General features: G+C 45.4%; 1 protein-coding gene across 8 annotated transcripts in view; it reads left to right on the top strand.

Annotated features, from left to right (window-relative positions):
- Positions 1–20,315, top strand: part of ARHGEF11 (Rho guanine nucleotide exchange factor 11) — a 114,135-nt gene that overhangs the window by 62,146 nt on the left and 31,674 nt on the right. For 6 of the 8 annotated variants that reach the window (XM_082615742.1, XM_082615745.1, XM_082615743.1 and 3 more), the window contains 10 exons: positions 2,288–2,376; positions 3,361–3,459; positions 7,635–7,684; positions 8,024–8,081; positions 8,654–8,832; positions 9,669–9,740; positions 15,346–15,465; positions 17,163–17,208; positions 17,819–17,895; positions 19,363–19,500. In XM_082615742.1, coding sequence (XP_082471868.1) covers positions 2,288–2,376; positions 3,361–3,459; positions 7,635–7,684; positions 8,024–8,081; positions 8,654–8,832; positions 9,669–9,740; positions 15,346–15,465; positions 17,163–17,208; positions 17,819–17,895; positions 19,363–19,500 — 928 coding nt within the window. The remainder of the gene's footprint in view (positions 1–2,287; positions 2,377–3,360; positions 3,460–7,634; positions 7,685–8,023; positions 8,082–8,653; positions 8,833–9,668; positions 9,741–15,345; positions 15,466–17,162; positions 17,209–17,818; positions 17,896–19,362; positions 19,501–20,315) is intronic. The other 2 variants (XM_082615747.1, XM_082615746.1) reach the window with 1 other exon arrangement.

Below are 20,315 nucleotides of genomic sequence, written 5' to 3'. Positions count from 1 at the left end.
TAAACGATGAGCTAAGTTGAATCTTTACCTTGGCTGAGGAGGTGGGGGGTGGCAGGGCATGATGGACTAGGGTAATTTGAAGAAAGCCAGAAGTTGTAGCTTCTGGAAGTTCTCCTTGTCTGGCTGACAGGTGTGGTAATGGGGAGTAGAGTAAGAACATCTAGGAAGAAGGGACAGTATGGGCGGAGCCAGGAGCCGGAAACCATGGCAAGTGAGAGAACAGTGAAGAGCAGGGACCAAAAGTAGGACGGAGCATTCACTGTGTCAGGCACAGGGGGTGCTGATCAACAAGACCACCCTGACTTCGTGGACCTTACAGCCCTACGGACAAGCACACAAGCATCTCTGCTGATTGTATACAGTCAGGATAGGTACTGGGAGCTGTGGGAGACAGCGGAGGGGTGCTGACTGGCATCAGGCAGTACCTCCTTTTTGATGCTGTGGCTAATGGCCTCGCTTGAAGACAGGGTGACCTTTCTCCCAAGTACAATGGGGAAGCTCTAAAAGGTTTTAATCAGCAAAATGGCACAGGTAAATCTGCATTTTAGTAAGGGGGTTCTACTGCATTGGCCAGTTTCCACCCCGGGTCCTTCTTAAGCTTGATTGTGGTTTTTCTTTTAAACCAACCATCTCCAGTGTCTTGTCTGGTTTATGTCTTGTTTCGTTTTTCTTCCTTGCTTCCTCCTTTCCTGCGTCACTCTCTCCTGGGCCCCACGCTCTCTTCTTCCTTGATGTCCTTCTCTCTCTGATCCAAAGATCAGCCAGTAAAAAGCAGTCTCACCTGTCCAGGTAAGTGGGGTGCCAGGGTGAGGGGGGAAGAAGACCCCTCTTTTAAATTTAAAAGTTATTTATTTGTACTGTGTTGTAATTATTATTTGAATAGTTAGTACCTTCACATGACTCAGAATTTAAATGGTACAAACAAGAAGATAATGAAAAGATTCCAACTCCATCCCTTTGCCCCTGGCACAGTTTCCTTCCTCAGAGGCAACCAGTGATATATGTTTCTTTTGTACCCTTTCAGAGGTATTTTACACATTTTATATATAGGTAAGCAAACATATAAACAAATCATTCCTTCTCTTTTACCGTCTACATAATTCTGCATCTTCCTTTTTCCACTCAACAGCATGTCTTGGAGACTATTCCTTATCATATATAAAGAGCCCCCTCATTCTTTTATATGACTGAATACTGTGTCATTATATTGATATACTGCAGTTTATTTAACCAGTCACCCATTATGAACACTTAGATTCTTTGCAGTGTTTTGCCACTGCACACAGTGCTTACATGAAGCCCCTTCTACATAGTCATTTGCTAGATATGAATAGGAGACACCCTCTGGAGGGGCAGCAACTATTGATTAGGAACTGGCAACTTGTACACTTTTCTAAAAAGGAGAGGCATAGAAATGATCTGAGCTTCTCCTGTTCCTTCAGGGGCCCTATTATTAGATCTGGTTTGGTGATCCGTGGTTCCTTGAGGTTGTAGGGCCTTAATAGTTTCTAAACAGGGTGCCTCAAGCTGGCTGTAGGAATGGGGTTGGAATACTACCACCAAACAGACCAGATTCCTGTTCTCCCATGGTACACACAAAATAAATGGAATTTCAGAGGCTTGGGTCATCATTGTACACCTCCTTTCTAGAAAAGGGTACAAGTTGCCAGTTACCCAACTAAAGGCCTAGTTACCCTCCTAGAGACACTTGTTTTGGAGAGGGACAAAGAGACGAAGCTAAAGTGAGAGAAAGTGTCTCTGATACAGCCACTGCAGTCCTCTGCTGTGTCCCCGCAGGCCTCTGTGTGTTTGTGACGCTCCCATCCTTGCCTTCCAGTCCCCCCTTCCTTACAAATCATCACCTAAAACTAACTAGCTGTTTGTTTTTTTCTTGTCTTTTTCTCGCATTCATTTTCTCTGCTGCCTCCGTTCTGTTCCATCAGCCCCATTGCAGCCTGGTAAGACCCAACAAGCATGTGTATTTGTTCACACTCTGTTCTTGCTATTGTCTCTTTGTCTCCTGACTCCAGGAAGGGCTATTTCCCTTCACGCCTTGCTGGGTATTAAAGAGATCATGCTTGCCTTGCCAACCTAGGATTCCAGATAGGTGATGTTGCCAGTGGTGTAGATGTGGCTGATCTCCCACCAGATTGAGCGGGTTACAGGGTGAGAGGGTCGGTCTCTTGTTACCCAAGACTCAGGGCCCCTTTGACAGAGCTTCCTTCTGCTACAAGGCTGGTCCCTCCCTGCCCAATTCATTGTTGTGCTTTTCTTGCTCTTTCTCCAGGTTAAGTAGCCTGTCTTTGGGAGATTCAGCACCTGAACGCAAGTCCCCTTCCCACCACCGGCAACCCTCCGACACCTCTGAGACAACAGGTAACCTCTCGGGGCATTAACACGTAGACACAGAGGTGTTTACCCATACAGACAGGTCCGTATACCCCAGATGTAAAACAACTTAGCCTTTATATTGAGCTCATAATGTGTGCTAGGCATCGTGTTATATGTTTTATACAGATTACCTTATTCAGTCCTTTAATCAGTTGTAGAAAGTAGATTTTATCATACCTATTTTATGGATGAGGAAGCTGAGACACAGTGGTTAAAAAATTTGCCAAGTGTACAGGCTTGTAGGAGACAAAACCAGGACCTGAAACCAGTTGAGTTTTAACTCTAGAATTCATGCTTTCTCCATCACAGGGAGCAGTCACACATACCTGCACACATGCCCGATGTCTAGTACACGCCCACAGGGATGGAGTCAGTTAGGAGTTATAGTCTCTCTTTTTTCCTACGCTCTGCATATGGTTGTATGTGTGACAAACAGGGTTTTCTCTTGTCATTTATCCTTCCCTGGATTTTGACAAGGGGCCAGCCCTCAGTCACCCCACGTGAGTTACCCAGCTCTGCAGAATCAGCAAGCACTGGTGTCCCACTTGCTGTATTCATTGGACGTAATTTGATGGAAAACTTCCAGTCTCACTTAGGCTTCAATCCCAGGGCTGCTTCTCTGTAACACTAGCCTTCAGGCTGGAGTTGGCCATGCCCCTTCTTCGACCAGTCTCACCCAAACAGGCCTAAAAAGACAGACATACATAAGAGAGACAAACATCTCAGCACCTCAGAGAAAGGAATTTCTTGTATAGAATGCAGAGTAGGTGACAGGGTTTTGTCGATCACTGAGGAAGGCAGGCATTGCAATAGTGTGTGGGGGCAGGAAAAGTCTGGGGAATCTGGAAAGGCTTTCTGGAGGAAGAAACACACTGGGACTTCCCTGGGTTGGTCTTGGCTTGTGTGCACTAACTTTCTGATGACAGTTCCTACCGAACTCCCTTCTTTCTCCTCCTTACCTCTCACCAGGTCTTGTTCAACGCTGTGTCATCATCCAAAAGGACCAGCATGGCTTCGGCTTCACAGTCAGCGGGGATCGCATTGTTCTGGTGCAGTCTGTGCGGCCTGGTGAGTGTTGCGTCCCTGCTGCCTGCAGTGTACAGTTCTTACAAAGCCACCATGTATGTGACAGTGCCATAGGACTTGAAGAACTTGCATGTGCTTTCTCTGGAGGCCTGGGCATCCTGGGGCATGAATGATTCATTGTAGAACTGGTTCCCCAGGGGCATCTGGGGAAGTCTCCACAATGCTAAGCTTCCAGGCAGAATGTCTAGGGATCACACTCCAGGCTTGTTTCCCCTGTTGGAAGTGTGAAAATGGCAGAATAGCCTTCAGATCATCAGGCAGGTGCCTGATTGCCCTCCAGGGGAGCTCCTCATCCTGGGTTGGAAGATGCTGTGGAAAAATCGAAGACTCGCTTTCTTCTTTCTCACCTTCACATGACCTTGCTCCGTGCACAAATGGTCACTGTGCTGCAGCAGTTCACAGTTGAGACAGGCACACTGGTCTAAATGTATTTGCAGATATATTAACACTAAGTAATAAATGACCTAAAGATGTGTGTTGGACAGTACATGGGAGGAAAGGGTGTTTGTAAGTTTGTATTTGGGTAGTTGGTGGTTCGAAGCTAAGTATTTCCCTTCTGATCAGTTTAGGAAGCCTCCTTAGAAGAAAATAGGATTTCAGGAGTAGTTTGAAAGATGGCCATGGAAAACACATTGGCAGGATAGAAATTTGGTGGGAAGGGAGTAGAGAGTGGGAGGGCATTATAAGCAAATCGATCAGTGATGTGTGAAAAAGCTTCAGATATTTCAAAGCACTATCATATGTCAGGTGGTAGAATCATTGTTGTTAAGCGACCCAGACTGAAGAAGATGATCAGGAAGGAGATGGGAGTAGGGGAGAGTATGAAGCAAGTATCCCTGACACAAGCAAGTATCTGTAACAGGAGTGAACTTCAGTGTAGCAAATAGGATTGGGCCTGGCAACGTGGCACATCATAGGCTTGAAGAAGAGTACAAGGAAAGGGGTAGGGGACAGGCCAGCATTTTCCCACTAAGTACAGTGCAAAATGGGATGGAAATATACTTACATAACTTGGGAGAAATATTTGGGATTTATTTAATGGGAAAAGTGAAAAGAGAATTTCAAATTTATGACCAAAATGAGGTATGTGGATCATACAAGGATATAAATAATTATAGCTCCTTATGTTCGGTAGTTAACTTTTGTCAGTGAGAGGTTTGTTTTTCATATCCTAGGGTAGAGCTCTGAAAAGATACTTTTCTTCTTTGCTTCCATATTCTCTCAAGGCTCCTGGACTAGGGCGAGACAGAGCAAGTGGGACTGCCAGTAACTTGTACTCTGCCTCTATGGTCTGTTTGATACAGAAAGTATGGGGATCCCCTCCAGTGAAGTGTGAGTTCAGCATTCTTCCAATTTTTCCTCCTCTCAGACCTGGAGAGGAAAGAACAAAAGGATGGCCTGCAGTAAAATATGAGTTTTGGAAAATCTGTGTATGTATGAGTATTTCGGGCAGGAGAGAGGGAGAGACTTCATTTGGATTGGCACTGAAATCACAAGAGTAACAAAGCAGTTGTTGTCTTTTACAGATTTTAGCCTTCTCAATTCACTGTTTCTCAGAGTGTAGCCTGTGTTCTGCCTACATCAGAATCACCTAGGTCCTTAGGATGATTGAAATCCTCATTCCGGGGCCTAGTCCCAGAACTACTGAATCACTTGCTAGCAAGGGGGTCAAGGACTATGCTTTTTAAAAAATTCTCCTGGTGAGTCTCATGCTTACTGAAGTTTAGAACTTCTGCTCTAATTCCTTTACGCTGAAAAGTTTAATTTCTTTTAATCCCTAAGTTATTAGAAGTCACCTCACGTGTTTCGTACATTCAGGCAAAATAGCTCTTTCCTCTCCACCTTTAGATTCTAGATGACAGTGTAAAAGAGAGTTTTCAAGCTACTTGCAAGTACTTTTCCATAAATAGCAGACTTTTTTTTTTAATTTTTTTTTTGCGGTACGCGGGCCTCTCACTGTTGTGGCCTCTCCTGTTGCGGAGCACAGGCTCCGGACGCGCAGGCTTAGCGGCCATGGCTCACGGGCCTAGCCGCTCCACGGCATGTGGGATCTTCCCGGACCGGGGCACGAACCCGTGTCCCCTGCATCGGCAGGCGGACTCTCAACCACTGCTCCACCAGGGAAGCCCAATAGCACACTTTAGATGAGGGTAGTCTGGGTCCCAATACTGAAAAGCCAAATTGGAATGTAGTCATCACTGTAATTTCCCTTTTCAGACTAGAAACATCTAGATGTGCTTTGTTGGAGTTTTGTTTTGATCAGATGAATGCAACTTACAGATTTAAGGATCATCTTGGGGCAGATTTACAAGAAACATAATTTTTATGCTTCTCGTGAACTTCTTTCTTTCTTTTTTTTTTTTTTTTTTTTTTTTTTCCTTTTTGCGGTATGCGGGCCTCTCACTGTTGTGGCCTCTCCCGTTGCGGAGCACAGGCTCCGGATGCGCAGGCCCAGCGGCCATGGCTCACGGGCCCAGCCGCTCCGCGGCATATGGGATCCTCCCAGACCGGGGCACGAACCCGTATCCCCTGCATCGGCAGGCGGACTCTCAACCACTGCGCCACCAGGGAGGCCCTTTCTTTTTTTTTTAATAAGCTTTCTGAGTGAACATATTTTTAAAATTTATTTATTTATTTATTTGGCTGCGTCAGGTCTTAGTTGCGTTACGTGGGAACTTTCATTGCAGCTCGGAGGCTCTTCGTTGTGGCACACAAGCTCCTCTCTAGTGACATGCAGGCTCCAGAGCACACAGGCTCAGTAGTTGCAGTGCACAGGCTCAGTAGATGAGGCATGCGGGCTCAGTAGTTGTGGCACGTGGACTGTCTAGTTGAGGCACGTGGGCTCAGTAGTTGTGGCATGTGGACTCTCTAGTTGAGGCACGTGGGCTCGGTAGTTGTGGTGCGTGGGCTTAGTTGCCCCGCAGCATGTGGGATCTTAGTTCCCCACCCAGGGATCAAACCCGAGTCCCCTGCATTGGAAGGTGGATTCTTTACCACTGGACCACCAGGGAAGTCCCTCATGAACTTATCTCATCATTAGTGTTTCTTATGCTTCCTGGGTATAACTTAAACTAGGACTCTAACTTATTTAAAACTACATTTGGCCTTCCATATCCGCGAGTTTCGCATCTGAGAATTCTGCATCCATGGATTCAACCAGCTGCAGATTGAAATTTCCATCTGCAGTTGGTTGAATCAACAGATGCGAAACCTGCAGGTGTGTACTACTCCATTTTAAGTAAGGGACTTGAACATCTGCAGATTTTGATATCTGTGGGAGGTACTAGAACTAATCCCTGGTGGATACCGAGGGACGACTGTACGTGGTGATCTAAACCACTGCAGTGGGCTTCCCTGGTGGCGCAGTGGTTGAGAGTCTGCTTGCCGATGCAGGGGACACGGGTTCGTGCCCCGGTCTCGGAAGATCCCACATGCCGTGGAGCGGCTGGGCCCGTGAGCCATGGCCGCTGAACCTGCGCGTCCGGAGCCTGTGCTCCGCAACGGGAGAGGCCACAACAGTGAGAGGCCTGCATACTGGAAAAAAAAAAAAAAAAAAAAAAAAAAAAAAAAAAAACCACTGCAGCTCCAGAACAACTTTTTAACAGAAAATAAAGCAGTGATCATTATTATCCTTAATGCTAGGAACCCCCATAATATCCTTGTGAACCTCTCAGGGCTTAGGGACCACGTTTTGAAAACGCTTGTTTTAATCCTTTTCTCATATTCCTCTTAAAAATGATTATTACTTCAGCAATTATTTAATACAGTGAACTCGTTCTTCCCACTGGATAATAGAAATAACTCTTATTTGACCTTGGAACACATCTAGACACATTCAAATAAAGCACACATTACTCTCTCCAGAGCATGGCCATGCCTCTCTGCCACCTTGGCCTGGCTCTCAGAGGAGAAGTCTGGCTTCTGAGCCAGGTAGAGGAAAGAGCAAGAGATGTGTCCTTATACAGTCCAGTCCAGCTCAAAGGTAGTTGTGTCACTGGAGCAGAATAGGATGTACACCCAGCATTTGAGGCACTTAACACAGAGAGGTGAGAAGGGATTTGAGGGGGAAGGTGATCTGACAGGGTCGTTGGTGTAGATTCAGCCACCTCTGGAAATGTCGTGGGGCTCTGCTGACCAGGCCTTCTCCTTCCTCACAGGAGGCGCAGCCATGAAAGCCGGTGTGAAAGAGGGCGACCGGATCATCAAAGTGAGTGACCTTCCCTCTCCGCCCCCAGAGGAGGGGGTGCAGCGTCACTTCTGGCCTTGGCCATCCTCCACACTTCCGTTTTCGTACCAGCTGTCATCAGCCACTGAGTGGGGGGGTGGTACCATGAGAGTGAGTAGTATAATGTGACAGAGACTGGGGACTAAGATAGCTGGGTTCCACATTCTAGGCCCTTCTTGACTCTGACCAAGCTTCTGTAATGTTTTACTATGCTAGAGAACATTGATAAATGGCTCCCTAAAGGAGTGGTGATTGACCTAGGAGAAGGATCCCCTGGGCTTCCACTGCCATTACTCAATCATGTCGTTTGTCCCCCAACAGGTGAACGGCACCATGGTGACCAATAGCTCACATCTGGAAGTGGTGAAGCTTATCAAATGTGAGTTGGGGAGAGCTGACAATGAAAGAAATTAGGGGATCAAATGGGGCATGGGTGGAAGCAGGCCTGTTGCCCCAGGAGGCTTCCTTTGTAGACGTGCGAGGCAGCCGAAGTCTTTCTTCTTGGCCTGATCATTGTAGACTACCACAGTTCCCCACTGTCATTTCAAGTGGAGACACTATTAGTCTCTCATCCGACATCTTTATTTTTCCACCCATCTTTGCCCTACGTTTTAGATCATATTCTACTAAGACCAGGTCTCACTCAGATACTGCTCACTCCCCTCTCCCAGTCCCAGGAAACAGGGACTGGGCAGGCAGCTCCCAGATAGTTCCGGGTGGGATTTTGGTTGAGGTCTCTACATGAGGAAAGGGAAGGAAGGGATACTTGTGTTGATGCAGGATGGAAGGACAGGAATTAAAGAACAGGTGGGGCATTAAAAGTGAGGAGAACTTTACCTGAAGAATTATAAGCTTAATGGAAGGAGAAGGGAGAACCCCCTCCTTTGTACCTTGAATGTCTGCTGTTGAGAACAATACCACTTGAGCAAGCCTCTCTTTGCCTTCCTCCAGCTGGTGCCTATGTTGCACTGACCCTCCTGGGCTCTTCACCCTCGTCCATTGGTGTCTCTGGGCCCCAGCAGGACCCAGTTCCAGCAGGAGCTCCCCGAGTCACCCCTGTGATCCCACCACCACCACCCCCTCCACCTCTGCCACCTCCACAGCGCATCACAGGACCCAAACCTCTTCAGGTAATGGTCCTCCTACTCCTCTCCTCATTGTGGTGTCCTTTTGAAGAGCTCCGCATTGGAATGAAAGCAGGTTAAATCAAATGGCAGACTGGCAGGAAGAGACAAGCCAAAGAGCTGTATGAAGACCATCAAAAAGTAGAGCAAAATGAGAACTGCATTAAAGGGGTGTTCCATGCCTTAGTGTCCTCTTTCCATGTAAGTGGAAATGCACTTTATCAGATAGCAGCAGCAGTTTCCTGTGTGTGTGCAAGGCTCTAAGGAGGCCCTTTGAGAGTTCTCCCCATCAGGGAGAAAGTGCACACCTCCAGCCATGGTCAGAGGCATCTGTAAAGACTGTTGCCAGTCATTGTTACAAGGGTATGGAATAAGTCAAGGAGTAGGGGAAAAGGCTTCCTGGGGAAAAAGGCTGCTTGGAGGAATGAAATATGGAGCCTAGTCTGTAGGGGAGAGAGTCAGGAAAGGACAAGAATAGTAGGGAGAGAACCCAAGGGCCAGGATAACCTGTGTGAGGAGTTAAAAGAGGACAGGAGGCAGATAGGAATAGGGAACAGGATTTTCTGGTTGGAAAGAAGACCAACCAGCAAGTCCTGGGAGACTTCAGAGAGCAATTGATAACAGATTTGATTACAGCCAGGGTTTCTAGGAAATTAGGAATGAAATCAAAATCAGATTTTATGTTTACTGAATTTCAGTGAGATACTGAGTGTTATACAAAACATTCTTATGACCCAGGCTCTACTCATAGCTTTCCTTCACCAGGAATCAGCTGGTAGACGAGAATAAAAGCTATTGATCTGGTCCCCAATTCTCACTACTGTCATATTTTCCATTCTTAGGATCCTGAATTTCAAAAACATGCCACCCAGATCCTTAGGAATATGCTGAGGCAGGAGGAGAAAGAGTTACAGGTAAGGTCGCTGCTGAGGGTAGACTGGCCATTGCCTTAATGAAATAATACTTTATCAGAGCAATCTGCCAGTGTGTACAACTTAATTTGCAGGCCATATCCTATCACAGTAAAACCTTAAAAAGTCAAACTGCAGGACTACTAATGAATTGCCATAGGCCAATGGAATTTGTTAAAGCAGAATTTGATGGATAGAGTGAATAGGGTAATAGAGCTTATGGTAATAGATTAGAATGGTGACTATGTAGAGAAAATACAAGTGATGAGACAGGTAGAATAAAATGAAGGAACATGAGAACTGAGGAAAATCAGTTGGAATTGATCTTAGAGGTTCTGGGAAGGGAAGGATAAGAGGGAAGGAAGGTGGGGGTTGGGGGTGAATGCCAGGCCAGGCTGATGGAGGAGGGGATGCAGAGAGATTTCCAGGCCTGGAGAATGATGCACAGGGAAGACAGGAGGAAGATTAATTTGTCTGGACGGGAATAACCAGATTCCTATAATAGCCATGGCTTACAGTGGGCTCCTTGCCCCTTCATTTCAATTCAACAAATTTCTAAGTTCCCACTGTATGTAAAGCATTGCTTTAGTTCCTACGGTATACAGAGATTAAAACGATTAGACAGTTCTTGCCCTCAACATGTTTACAATCTCATGGGGAAATTTCATATTACAGTAAGAGAGTGGGAGGAACAAAGAGCTTGCAATAAGAGAACAAAGAAGAGAGCAGTTAATTAATAATGGGAAATGTGAGGGAAACTTCACTGAGAAGATTGTATTTCAGCTGGGCCTTGAAGGATAGGGCTTCAGTAGGCAAAAGAGATGAGGAAGAGAATGCTGGTAAATGGACAGCATAGGACAAAGGCACCAAGACATGAAAATATACTCATTTCTTTAACAAACATTGAGTTCCTGCTGTGTGCTAGGTACTGTGTATGTGCTGCAGTGGAGGCATGGGCCAGTGCTAGGGACAAAGGTTAGAATGGTTATAAAGATAAGTGAGAGAGGAATCTTTCCTTTAAGGAGTTTATAATCCAGTAGAATATCAATGGATGAATGAAGATAAAGTTATACTGCACTGTAATAAGTGCTGATACTTACATTTTGCTGCAAGTCATAGAATAATCAAGATAGTGTGGTACTGGTATAAAGATAGACCTATAGATCAGTAGAATAGAATTCAGAGTCCAGAGATTAATCCATACATCTATGGTCAGTTGGTTTTTGACAGTGTCAAGATAGTTCAGTAGAGAAAGAATGGTCTTTTCAACAAATGGTTCTGGGACAAGAGGGTGTCTATACGCAAAGAAGGAATTTGAACTCTTACCTCACACAATAAACAAAATTTAACTCAAAATGGATCAAAGGGGCTTCCCTGGTGGCGCAGTGGTTGAGAGTCCGCCTGTCGATGCAGGGGACACGGGTTCATGCCCCGGTCCGGGAAGATGCCACATGCCGCGGAGCAGCTGGGCCCGTGAGCCATGGCCGCTGAGCCTGCGCATCCGGAGCCTGTGCTCCGCAACGGGAGAGGCCACAGCAGTGAGAGGCCCGCGTACCGCAAAAAAAAAAAAAAAAAAAAAAAGTGGATCAAAGACTTAAAATGTAAGAACTAAAACTATTTTTAAAAACTATAAAACTCTTAGAAGAAAACATAGGTATAAATCTTTATGACCTTGGATGAGGCAGTGGTTTCTAGGCTGTGACACCAAAAGCATAAACACCCCCCCAAAAAAGATAAATTAGACTTCATCAAAATTAAAAACTTTTATCCATCAAAGGACACTATCAAGAAAGTAAAAAGACAACCACAGAATAGGAGAAAATATTTGCAGCACATATATCTGATAAGGGTCTAGTACCAGAATATGTAATAGATGCTTAAAACTCAACCCAATTTAAAAGTTAGCAGAGAATTTGAATACACAGTCCAATAAAGAAGACATACAAATGGCCAATAAGCACATGAAAAGATGCTTAATATCATTAGCCATTAGGGAGAGGCTAACCAGAACTACGAGATACCACTGCACACGCACTAGGACGGCTAGAGCCAAAATAACAGTTATTGGTGAGCATGTGGAGAAGTTGGAGAAATGTTTGTTTATATTTTGTCTACATATCCGCTATCCTAATCTACTCCCACCATAGTGCAGCCAGTTTGGCAGTTCTTCAAAATATTAAACGTACGATCTGTCAATTCCACACCTAAGTGTATACCCAAGAGAGTTCAAAGCATAAAACCTGTACATAAACATTCATAATAACATTGATTAATTGCATAATGGCCAAGAAGTGGAAACAACCCAAATTCCCATTAACTGATGAGTAGATAAACAAAATGTGTTGTATCCATAAAGTGGGATATTATTCAGCCATAAAAAGGAATGAAGTACTGATACATGCTTTAACATGGAAGAACCCTGAAAACAGACTAAGTGAAAGAAGCCAGACACAAAAGGCCACATATTGTATGATTCCATTTGTGTGGAAGTCCAGAATAGGTAAATCCGTAAAAACAGAAAGTAAATTAGTGGTTGCCAGGAGGTGGAGGAAGGGGAAATTGGGAGTGACTGCTTTCTTGTTGGGTTGATAGAAATGTTCTGGAATTAGATAGTGGGGATGTTTGTACAACTCTGTGAATATACTAAAAACCACTGAATTGTATACTTTTTTTTAAATATTTATTTATTTTCTTTATTTTTTTGGCTACGTCAGGTCTTAGTTGAGGCCTGCGGGATCTTTTTCGTTGCCGTGCATCGGCTCTTGGTTTTGGTGTGCGGGCTTAGTCGCCCCGTGGCATGTGGGATCTTAGTTCCCTGAGCAGGGATCAAACCCGAGTCCCCTGCATTGGAAGGTGGATTCTTTACCACTGGACCACCAGGGAAGTCCCCTAAATTGTATACTTTTAAATGGTGAAGTTTATGTTATATGAATTATATGTTGATAATAATTTTAAAAATATTTTTTAATGCCATTAAAGCCCAAAAGAAGGAATAATTAATTATGCAGTGATCAGAGAAGGCTTCATGAGATGACATTCCAGTTGGGTTCAGTCTTTTTCACTCTGGAATGTGCTTTGGGCCTTCAATACCATGATGAGCTTGAAGTTTATTCTGAAAGCAGTGGGAATTGATCAAAGGATTTGAGTAGGGGAGTGATCGTATCTTCAAATCAGTTTTCTTTAGAAAAGTGTGTTAAGTGGATTGACACATAAGGAAACTATGTTGGAGGCTGTTGCAGTAGATAAGAAATGATGAAAAAAATAAAAAAATAAAGTTAATGAGAAATGGAAAAAAAAAAAGAAATGATGACCGATTTAACAAGAACAGCAGGAATAAGAACAGAAGGAGGGATGGCAATGTGAGACACACTGAATCCCCTCCATTCCCTGGCGGTCCAGGGGTTAGGACTCTGCACCTCCACTGCAGGGGGCACGGGTTCGATCCCTGGTCGAGGAACTAAGATCCCTCGTGCCACTCTGCGTGGCCAAAAGAAAAAAGAACAGAATGAGGGATGGCAATGGGAGACATCTCAGGGGTCAGATCAGTAGAACTTATCAGCTGGAAGGGGGAGGTAAAGAAGAAGAAAGAAAAGATAGCCCCAAGTTTGTGTGCCTACACAGATGGTGATACCATTGATGGAGTGAGGCGGAAGAGAGGAGCAGGGTTTAGGGGAAAGGAATGAAGGTAATCTTTGGATGTACTGAGTTTAAGCACCCATGGGGAAGTTCAGATAAGCAGATCATCCACCAGGCACACGGAGATAACAAGGATGAACCTCAGGAGACAAGATTGGGTTGAAATAGAGATCGGGTGGCCTCAGCATACAGGTGGTAGTTGAAACTGGGGGCTAGACGGTATCACCTAGGGCACCGCTGCAGAAAAGAGGAGAGAGCTGAGGGCGGAATTTCGGAACATCCGTGCTTCTGTAGCACACCGCACCAACCTCTAACGTCACAGCAATTGCTGTGGTACTTGTATTTTAATTATTTATTTGTCTTCCTCTGTTGGACTAAGTTCCTTAATGGCCAGGACCATGCCTACATTTGCATATTCCTCCTGCACAGCTGGCACAGGGCCTGGTGTGTATCAGCTCTCTGTAAATGTTTGCGGGGCTGAAGGCTCACCTAGATTTAAGAGAGGAGGAAGGGATAAAGCTGTGGTTGGGGAGAGGGGTGTGAGGTGACCCAAGACAGTGTCGAGTTAAGAAGTCAAAAGAAGATAGCATTTGGAGGAGATGGGTGTTTAAAGAGGTCTGGAGAGTTGAGGACTAAGAAGAGACCATTGGATTCAGCCACTGGGTCATTTCGCCTTTGGAAGAGCGAGGTGGTGAGCGGAACTAGGCTGTGTATGCTGAAGAGTGGCTGGAAGGCTAAGAAGTCTGGGCTCTACATAGAGACTCCTGTTTAGAAACGTGGCTGTGAAAGGAAGGAGAAAAGACTGAGACGGTGGCTTGAAGAATAATCAGACTTGATGGAAAAGGTTTTGTTGTAGTGGCTTGTTTTTGTTTTAAGACAGGAAACAAGCATTTTTGTAGGATGAGGAGAAGGAGCCATTGGAAAGAGGAGACTGGAGATACGTGAACGATGCCGAAGAGGAGCCCGAGGCAGCTGGAGGCACTAACCTTGTGGAAGATTTAGACAGAGTTTCTATTCTGAGGCAGAGGGAAAGGGTGGCTGCAGATGCCTTGAAATGGAGTAAAGTTGGGAAAGTTCTTACCAGCCGATACTATCTGCAGAGACTAAGAGGAGCGTTGGGGGCTTGAGAGACATGGAGAAGATGAGACAGCAAGTATGGCCCCAGACGATCTTGGAGAAAATGTGCACCCAACGTCTTTATTTAACTATTTAACCCACCAACTTCACTGAGCATTTCATTTGGTACTAAAATAATAATAGCTGCCATGTATTCAGTCAAGTAATTATGCACCAGACATTCTGCTCAGCACTTTCCATACATAATCTCATTCAGAGCTTACAGCCATCCCCAGAGGCAGGTACCGTCATCTCCATTTGATCCATGAGGACGTAGTAAAGCTTGCCCAAGTCTACACAGCTAGTAAGCCAGAATTCAGAGCCAGGCCTCTCTGACTGCAAAGCCCAAGCTCTAAACACGCATGCTGTGCTCTGCCGTATGCTGGGAGGATGCTAGATAAGTCTCAGAGTGGTTCCCAGCTACAGGGCTGGGGGACGGGGGTGCTTCTTCCTCTCATCTCCTGCGGTTCTCACTGTGTGTATGTTTCCTCCTTAGCACTTTTGTGTGTGTGCTAGTCTGGCCAGTCACTTAAATATCTAACCCTTCAGCAGCAGTCAAGGAAGACCTCATTTAGCAAGTAGGCCTTAAGAACAGGTCAGATCAGGACGGGCCTTTGTGTCACGTCTTCTTTCTCTAGTTGCCTCGTGTTCTTTTTCTCACCATTTATACCTCTTTCTGCTCCTGAGTGATGGTGAAGTAACATGTATCTCCTAGGAGGCAGAGATCTCCTTTCTCTCCTCTTTGTTTTGGGATAACTGCCTACTCTCCCCACTGGTGAGTCGTCCATTCTCTACTAACCACTCCTCTGCCTTTTCCCTTCCTCCTTGTCCTCCTCGCCCCCTCCCCGCCCCCCAGCGTATCTGTGAGGTGTATAGCCGGAACCCCGGCAGCCTGCTGGAAGAGCAGATCGAAGGCGCCCGGCGGCGAGTCACTCAGTTACAGCTGAAGATCCAGCAGGAGACTGGTGGCTTAGTGGTGAGTGATGGTAGGCTTAGCTCTAGGAAGGGCACGTGCAGGTGGATGGAGGGGAGAATGAGGGAGAAATCTAGGACAGAGGCTTCCCGAGTCCTACAGGACCGCAGGGCTGAGCTAGTGAGTGTTTAGTGTTTTACAAAGAAACAGAGGTAAGCAGTTCTTTATATAGCTCCATAGAGACTGAGCACTGTCCTGACACTTGGGATCCCATAAAAAGAAATAGCCTGTTTCTTGCCCTCCAGCAGCTTACAGTTGTAATAGAAAGAAAGAAATATTGCAATAAATCAGACTGTCGGCTTTGATCTCCTAATTATCCATCCCCTTCTGGGTAGTTTCCTCATAGCTGATGTATATTCCGGCACTAATTTTACTCAGTATTCATCTGGTAGCTTTTCCCATCACCTCTCCCTCTAGTAATGGGTCTTTTCAAAGAAATACGAGAACTTTTAAAAGTCAGCCTAAGTAAAGGATCCCCAGTCAGTTGAGAGGGATCTGTAGCAGTACTAACCACACTTTGTGGGAAATCCCAGAGAGGAGGCACTTCCTTATCTGTTCTAGTCAGGGACTTATTAATTAATAAGTATTAATTAGTGTCTTACTTCTCTCCATCGGGCCTTAGTTCTTTGGGTAAATAAGTAACTCTCCAAAAACTTTAAGATCTCCAAGAATAATATTTGCCAAAGCCAATAGAAATTATTTGAGGATGATCTACTTTCTCTTTCAGAACAGCCAGATCAAAAAAGTCTGGGAAACACAGGCTAATCAACTGGAAACTTTTATTTTCTGAAGGACTTCTCAGTATCACATGGTTGATAGGAGCTCAGGTTTAGGACTTAGACCATCTGGATTCACCTCCCAGCTATAATGCTCACCAGCTTTAAGACTCTTGGGCAAGTGACTTAATCCCTGGGAGCCTTGGTGTCCTCATTTATGAAATGGAGCTACGGCAGGATCTGCCTAACAGTGGTATTGTCAGAACTAAAGGATGCCCTCGGCACGGGGCCAGTGCATGTGTGCTGCCGCTGCTGCCTCTGCGCTCGTGTGCTCTGCAAGTGGTTGAGTCTGAAACATTCAGCTTGGAATCCAGGGGGCTGAGCGCCAACTCTGGCTTTATACTTTACCTGCTGTGTACCTTGGGCAAGTTCCTTAAAATCTCTGGTCTTCTGTTTCCTCATTTATAACATGGGAGTACTATACCTGCCTCAGAGTTGTTGAAAAACTCAATGAGATATAGACAAGAGTGCATCATAAACAGTAAAGCACTAGCAACATAATTCCCTCCACAAATGGCTGGTCAGCCCCAGTCCAGCGCCTGTCAGTCTTCAAAGATCTTTAGAGGCAGAGCTTTCCATCTGCTAGAGATTTTCATACTCCTTGGTAGTTTGGAAGTTCTTTCTGTGTCCAGCCCAACTAAAGCAATAGACGCTTTGAGGTCCAGGATGAGAAATCAAGTAAGTTTTTAGAATTTTGCTAATAGTAAAGCTCCCTTTTCACCATTAGGGGTCACCATTCTCCTCAAACTGTAGAAATGAAGCAATAGCTCTTCCAAAGGGGCATTTTTCAGGCAGTGAAGCAGAAGAGGCCACTAATTGTAAGCAGATGTTATCTGCTGAGACTGAGGGAAGGGTTGATTGGAGGAAAACAGTAAGGGGAGAGGTTCACAGCCTTTGTCCACCCTCCGGACCTTTCTTTTTTAGGACATACTTCCGCTATATGGTGACACCAGCCAGAGATCATCAGAAGGTGAGTCCCCGCAGCACGCCTTTTTTCTCTGGCACATCTCTAGTCTACATTTCTTGTCTATTCTGTTGTCCCCTCCCTTTGGGGCAGATTCAGGGGGAAAAAATATAGTCCCTGCCTCTGAGAAATAGAATAATGAGAGAAAGCAGTACCAGAGACAGGGAACTTGGATACAACTTATTCAGTAGAAATGAGTGTATAACCAGTAGCCCTGGATAGATAAGTGCCAGGGAGATACTAGAATGATGGTGGTCCAGACAACAGCATGCCTACCAGCGCCTAGCAGCTAGGAGCTCAAGAGACGCTGTCATAAGAGGAAATGGATGGGAACCAGAAGAGGGTTGGGATGAACTGAGGGCTAGCACTCGTTGCAAGGTAGAGCTATGGAGGATTATTTTAGGAGGTGACACTGCCTGGGCTCAGGTGTACAGGTAGGTAAAAGCTAGGTGTAGAGGTTCTCAGGGAGTCGTGTAAGAGAGCTGAAGGGAAACTGGGAAAGAAAGGCAGGTGGCAACTTTGCCCTCCTGCCCTCGGCACAGGTTCCCAGAATAAAGGCCCTTCTTTCCCCCAGACCACAGCTCCTTCCTCACTGTGTAAGTTCTTTTCTTCTCAGGCCGACTCTCTCTGGATTCCCAGGAGGGGGACAGTGGCTTGGACTCTGGCACAGAGCGCTTTCCTTCCCTCGGTGAGGTGAGTGCCAAAGCGGGGGGAGCCTCTTTTAAAACCATACATTCAGTTTTCCTTCTCTGAACACCTAAAGGTCCTATGCTCACTGCTTATACCAAGGCCTCTGGCCTGTCATCTGTGGCCCTCTGGTATCGTTCCAGTTCCAAGGGTTTTAGTCATTCTGCTCTGGGATCCAAAAACAGGGGGTTCAAAGGCATCCTACACTCAAGATCAGCAAATCTGGCTTCTATTTTATCATCGTCAACTCTGTAATACAGAGTCGGGTGGAGAAAGAGGCCATGTCTTTAACTGTAGCAAGCCTTTTTTGAGTGTAAGGGAGCAGAGACGAAAATTCTCTAAAACAGTGACTGGACCAAAAACACATTGCCACCTGTCTGCGAATAACGCCATCTTAGAGTAATACAATGAACCTGGCCTAATCGGAGGTGGCAGCCTCTCTTGCTTTGTCACAGATCTTTCTGTACTTGAATAGCTTATCTTTTCTGGAGTGGTCAGAAGAACTTCAGGCTTTGGCTTCAAAGGTTGTCTTCTAGGTGTTCTCAGTCTGCATATATTAATTGCAAATATAAACTTGCAATATAAAAATAAGAGTGAATGGAAGAAGTAATAATGGTGTGAGCAAAATATTTACTTAGCCAGCTTAATTAAATATGTGAATAAGTAATTGAAAACATGTTTAAAACCTAATTTTAAATAATAGTTGGACTTTTCTTTCTTTACTGTTCCTGTCTATTCATGGGAAGATGATGAACGTACGTGGAAGGACCAGTATGTCAGAAAGACACCAAGAAGGGGGAGGAGGGTCCTAAATAATCCACAGTTGACATTCCCCTGCGGGCTCCACATCTGGAAGCAATGCAGCCTAGTGGGCAGTGGATTGAGACTGCCCAGGTTGCATCCAGGGAATACCACATTACTAACTATTCGACCTTCACCAAGTCCCAGAACCTCTCCAAGTCTTAAGTTTCCTTGTGTGAGAAGTGGGAGGAATAATAGTTTCTACCTCAAAGGGCTATTGTGAGCATTAAACGAGGTGATACATAACCAAGGGCTAGTATAATGTCAGGCACAGAGTAAGTACTGGACTTTTATTAGCCAACGAGCAGAGCCCTGAGGGTCTTCTGGATGAGGTTTTTTTTTTTTTTAATTTTTGGCTGCGTTTGGGTCTTCGTTGCTGCGTTCAGTCTTTCTCTAGTTGCAGCGAGCAGGGACTACTCTTCTTTGCGGTGCATGGGCTTCTCACTGTGGTGGCTTCTTTTGTTGCAGAGCACAGACTCTAGGCACGCGGGCTCTAGAGTGCAGGCTCAGTAGTTGCGGTGCATGGGCTTAGTTGCTCTGAGGCATGTGGGATCTTCCCGGACCAGGGCTCAAACCCATGTCCCCTGCATTGGCAGGCGGATTCCTAACCACTGAGCCACCAGGGAAGTCCCTGGACGAGTTTTCTTCTCACAGAATTCTCTGTTCCTCTAGTCATTGGTGAATCGGAACTCAGTACTGTCAGACCCTGGGCTGGACAGTCCTCGAACCTCCCCTGTGATCATGGCCCGGGTGGCCCAGCACCACAGGCAGCAGGGCTCAGATGCATTGGTTCCCCCCAGCGGTGACCAGGTGAGTGATCAGAGCCACCGTGCGCTTTTGCTTTCCCTGTTTTCAGAACTGGGTTACCCATATGTGGCCTTGAACGATCAGACTAAACCCTGTTTTGAGATAGACACTTACTAGAGGACAAATAGTAAAGGAAGAACGTGGTTTAAATGCATACATGGAAGTAAGGCTATCTCAGTTTCTGGGTGAAGAGTCAGTGAATGCATCTGTAGGGAAGTGATGTCCAAGGAGCAGATCGCTGGTCTTTCTTTTAATGTCTGTATAGAATGGGAAATAGGTTGGTTCAGTGTTTCTCCAGAATACTAATTTTCAATCTTCTCTTTCTTTAGCAAAGTCCTTTTCTTGAGCAAAGTCTTATTGTTTGGTACCCTAATACAGAAAACAAATAAATGCTCAGCTATCTGGGACTTTTCCTAATCCATCTCCCCACCTCGGCCCCCACCTCAGGGGCACTTCCCTGGAGCCCTAAGGTTCTGCAAAGCCTGATTTGAAAGCCACTGCTTTCAAGGGTAGAACTAGGTCCAGGGGAGATTTCAGGAAGACAGTTTTTGGCTCCATGAAAAAACCTTGCAAAGAACCTGAGCTATCAGACAATGGAATGGGCTGACTTGAGAGCCAGGGAATTGCCTGTCATTGTTCAGGCACAGGTTAGGTCATTCCTTGTTTGAGACACTGGCAAGAAAGCTCCGAGTTTTGTCAAGCAGCGTTTCTTAAAATTCATCTGCTACCACCGTAATTTTTTTTTCCATATCCTCATACCGACTATATAATGTTACTTAATATTTTTCTTTAAGCTAACTCACTTTTTAAAACTTAAA

This window comes from Mesoplodon mirus (assembly GCF_964341445.2).
Source record: "Mesoplodon mirus genome assembly, chromosome: 3".
In the NCBI taxonomy this organism is placed as follows: domain Eukaryota; kingdom Metazoa; phylum Chordata; class Mammalia; order Artiodactyla; family Ziphiidae; genus Mesoplodon; species Mesoplodon mirus.
This window is presented reverse-complemented; position numbering and strand designations above follow the sequence as displayed.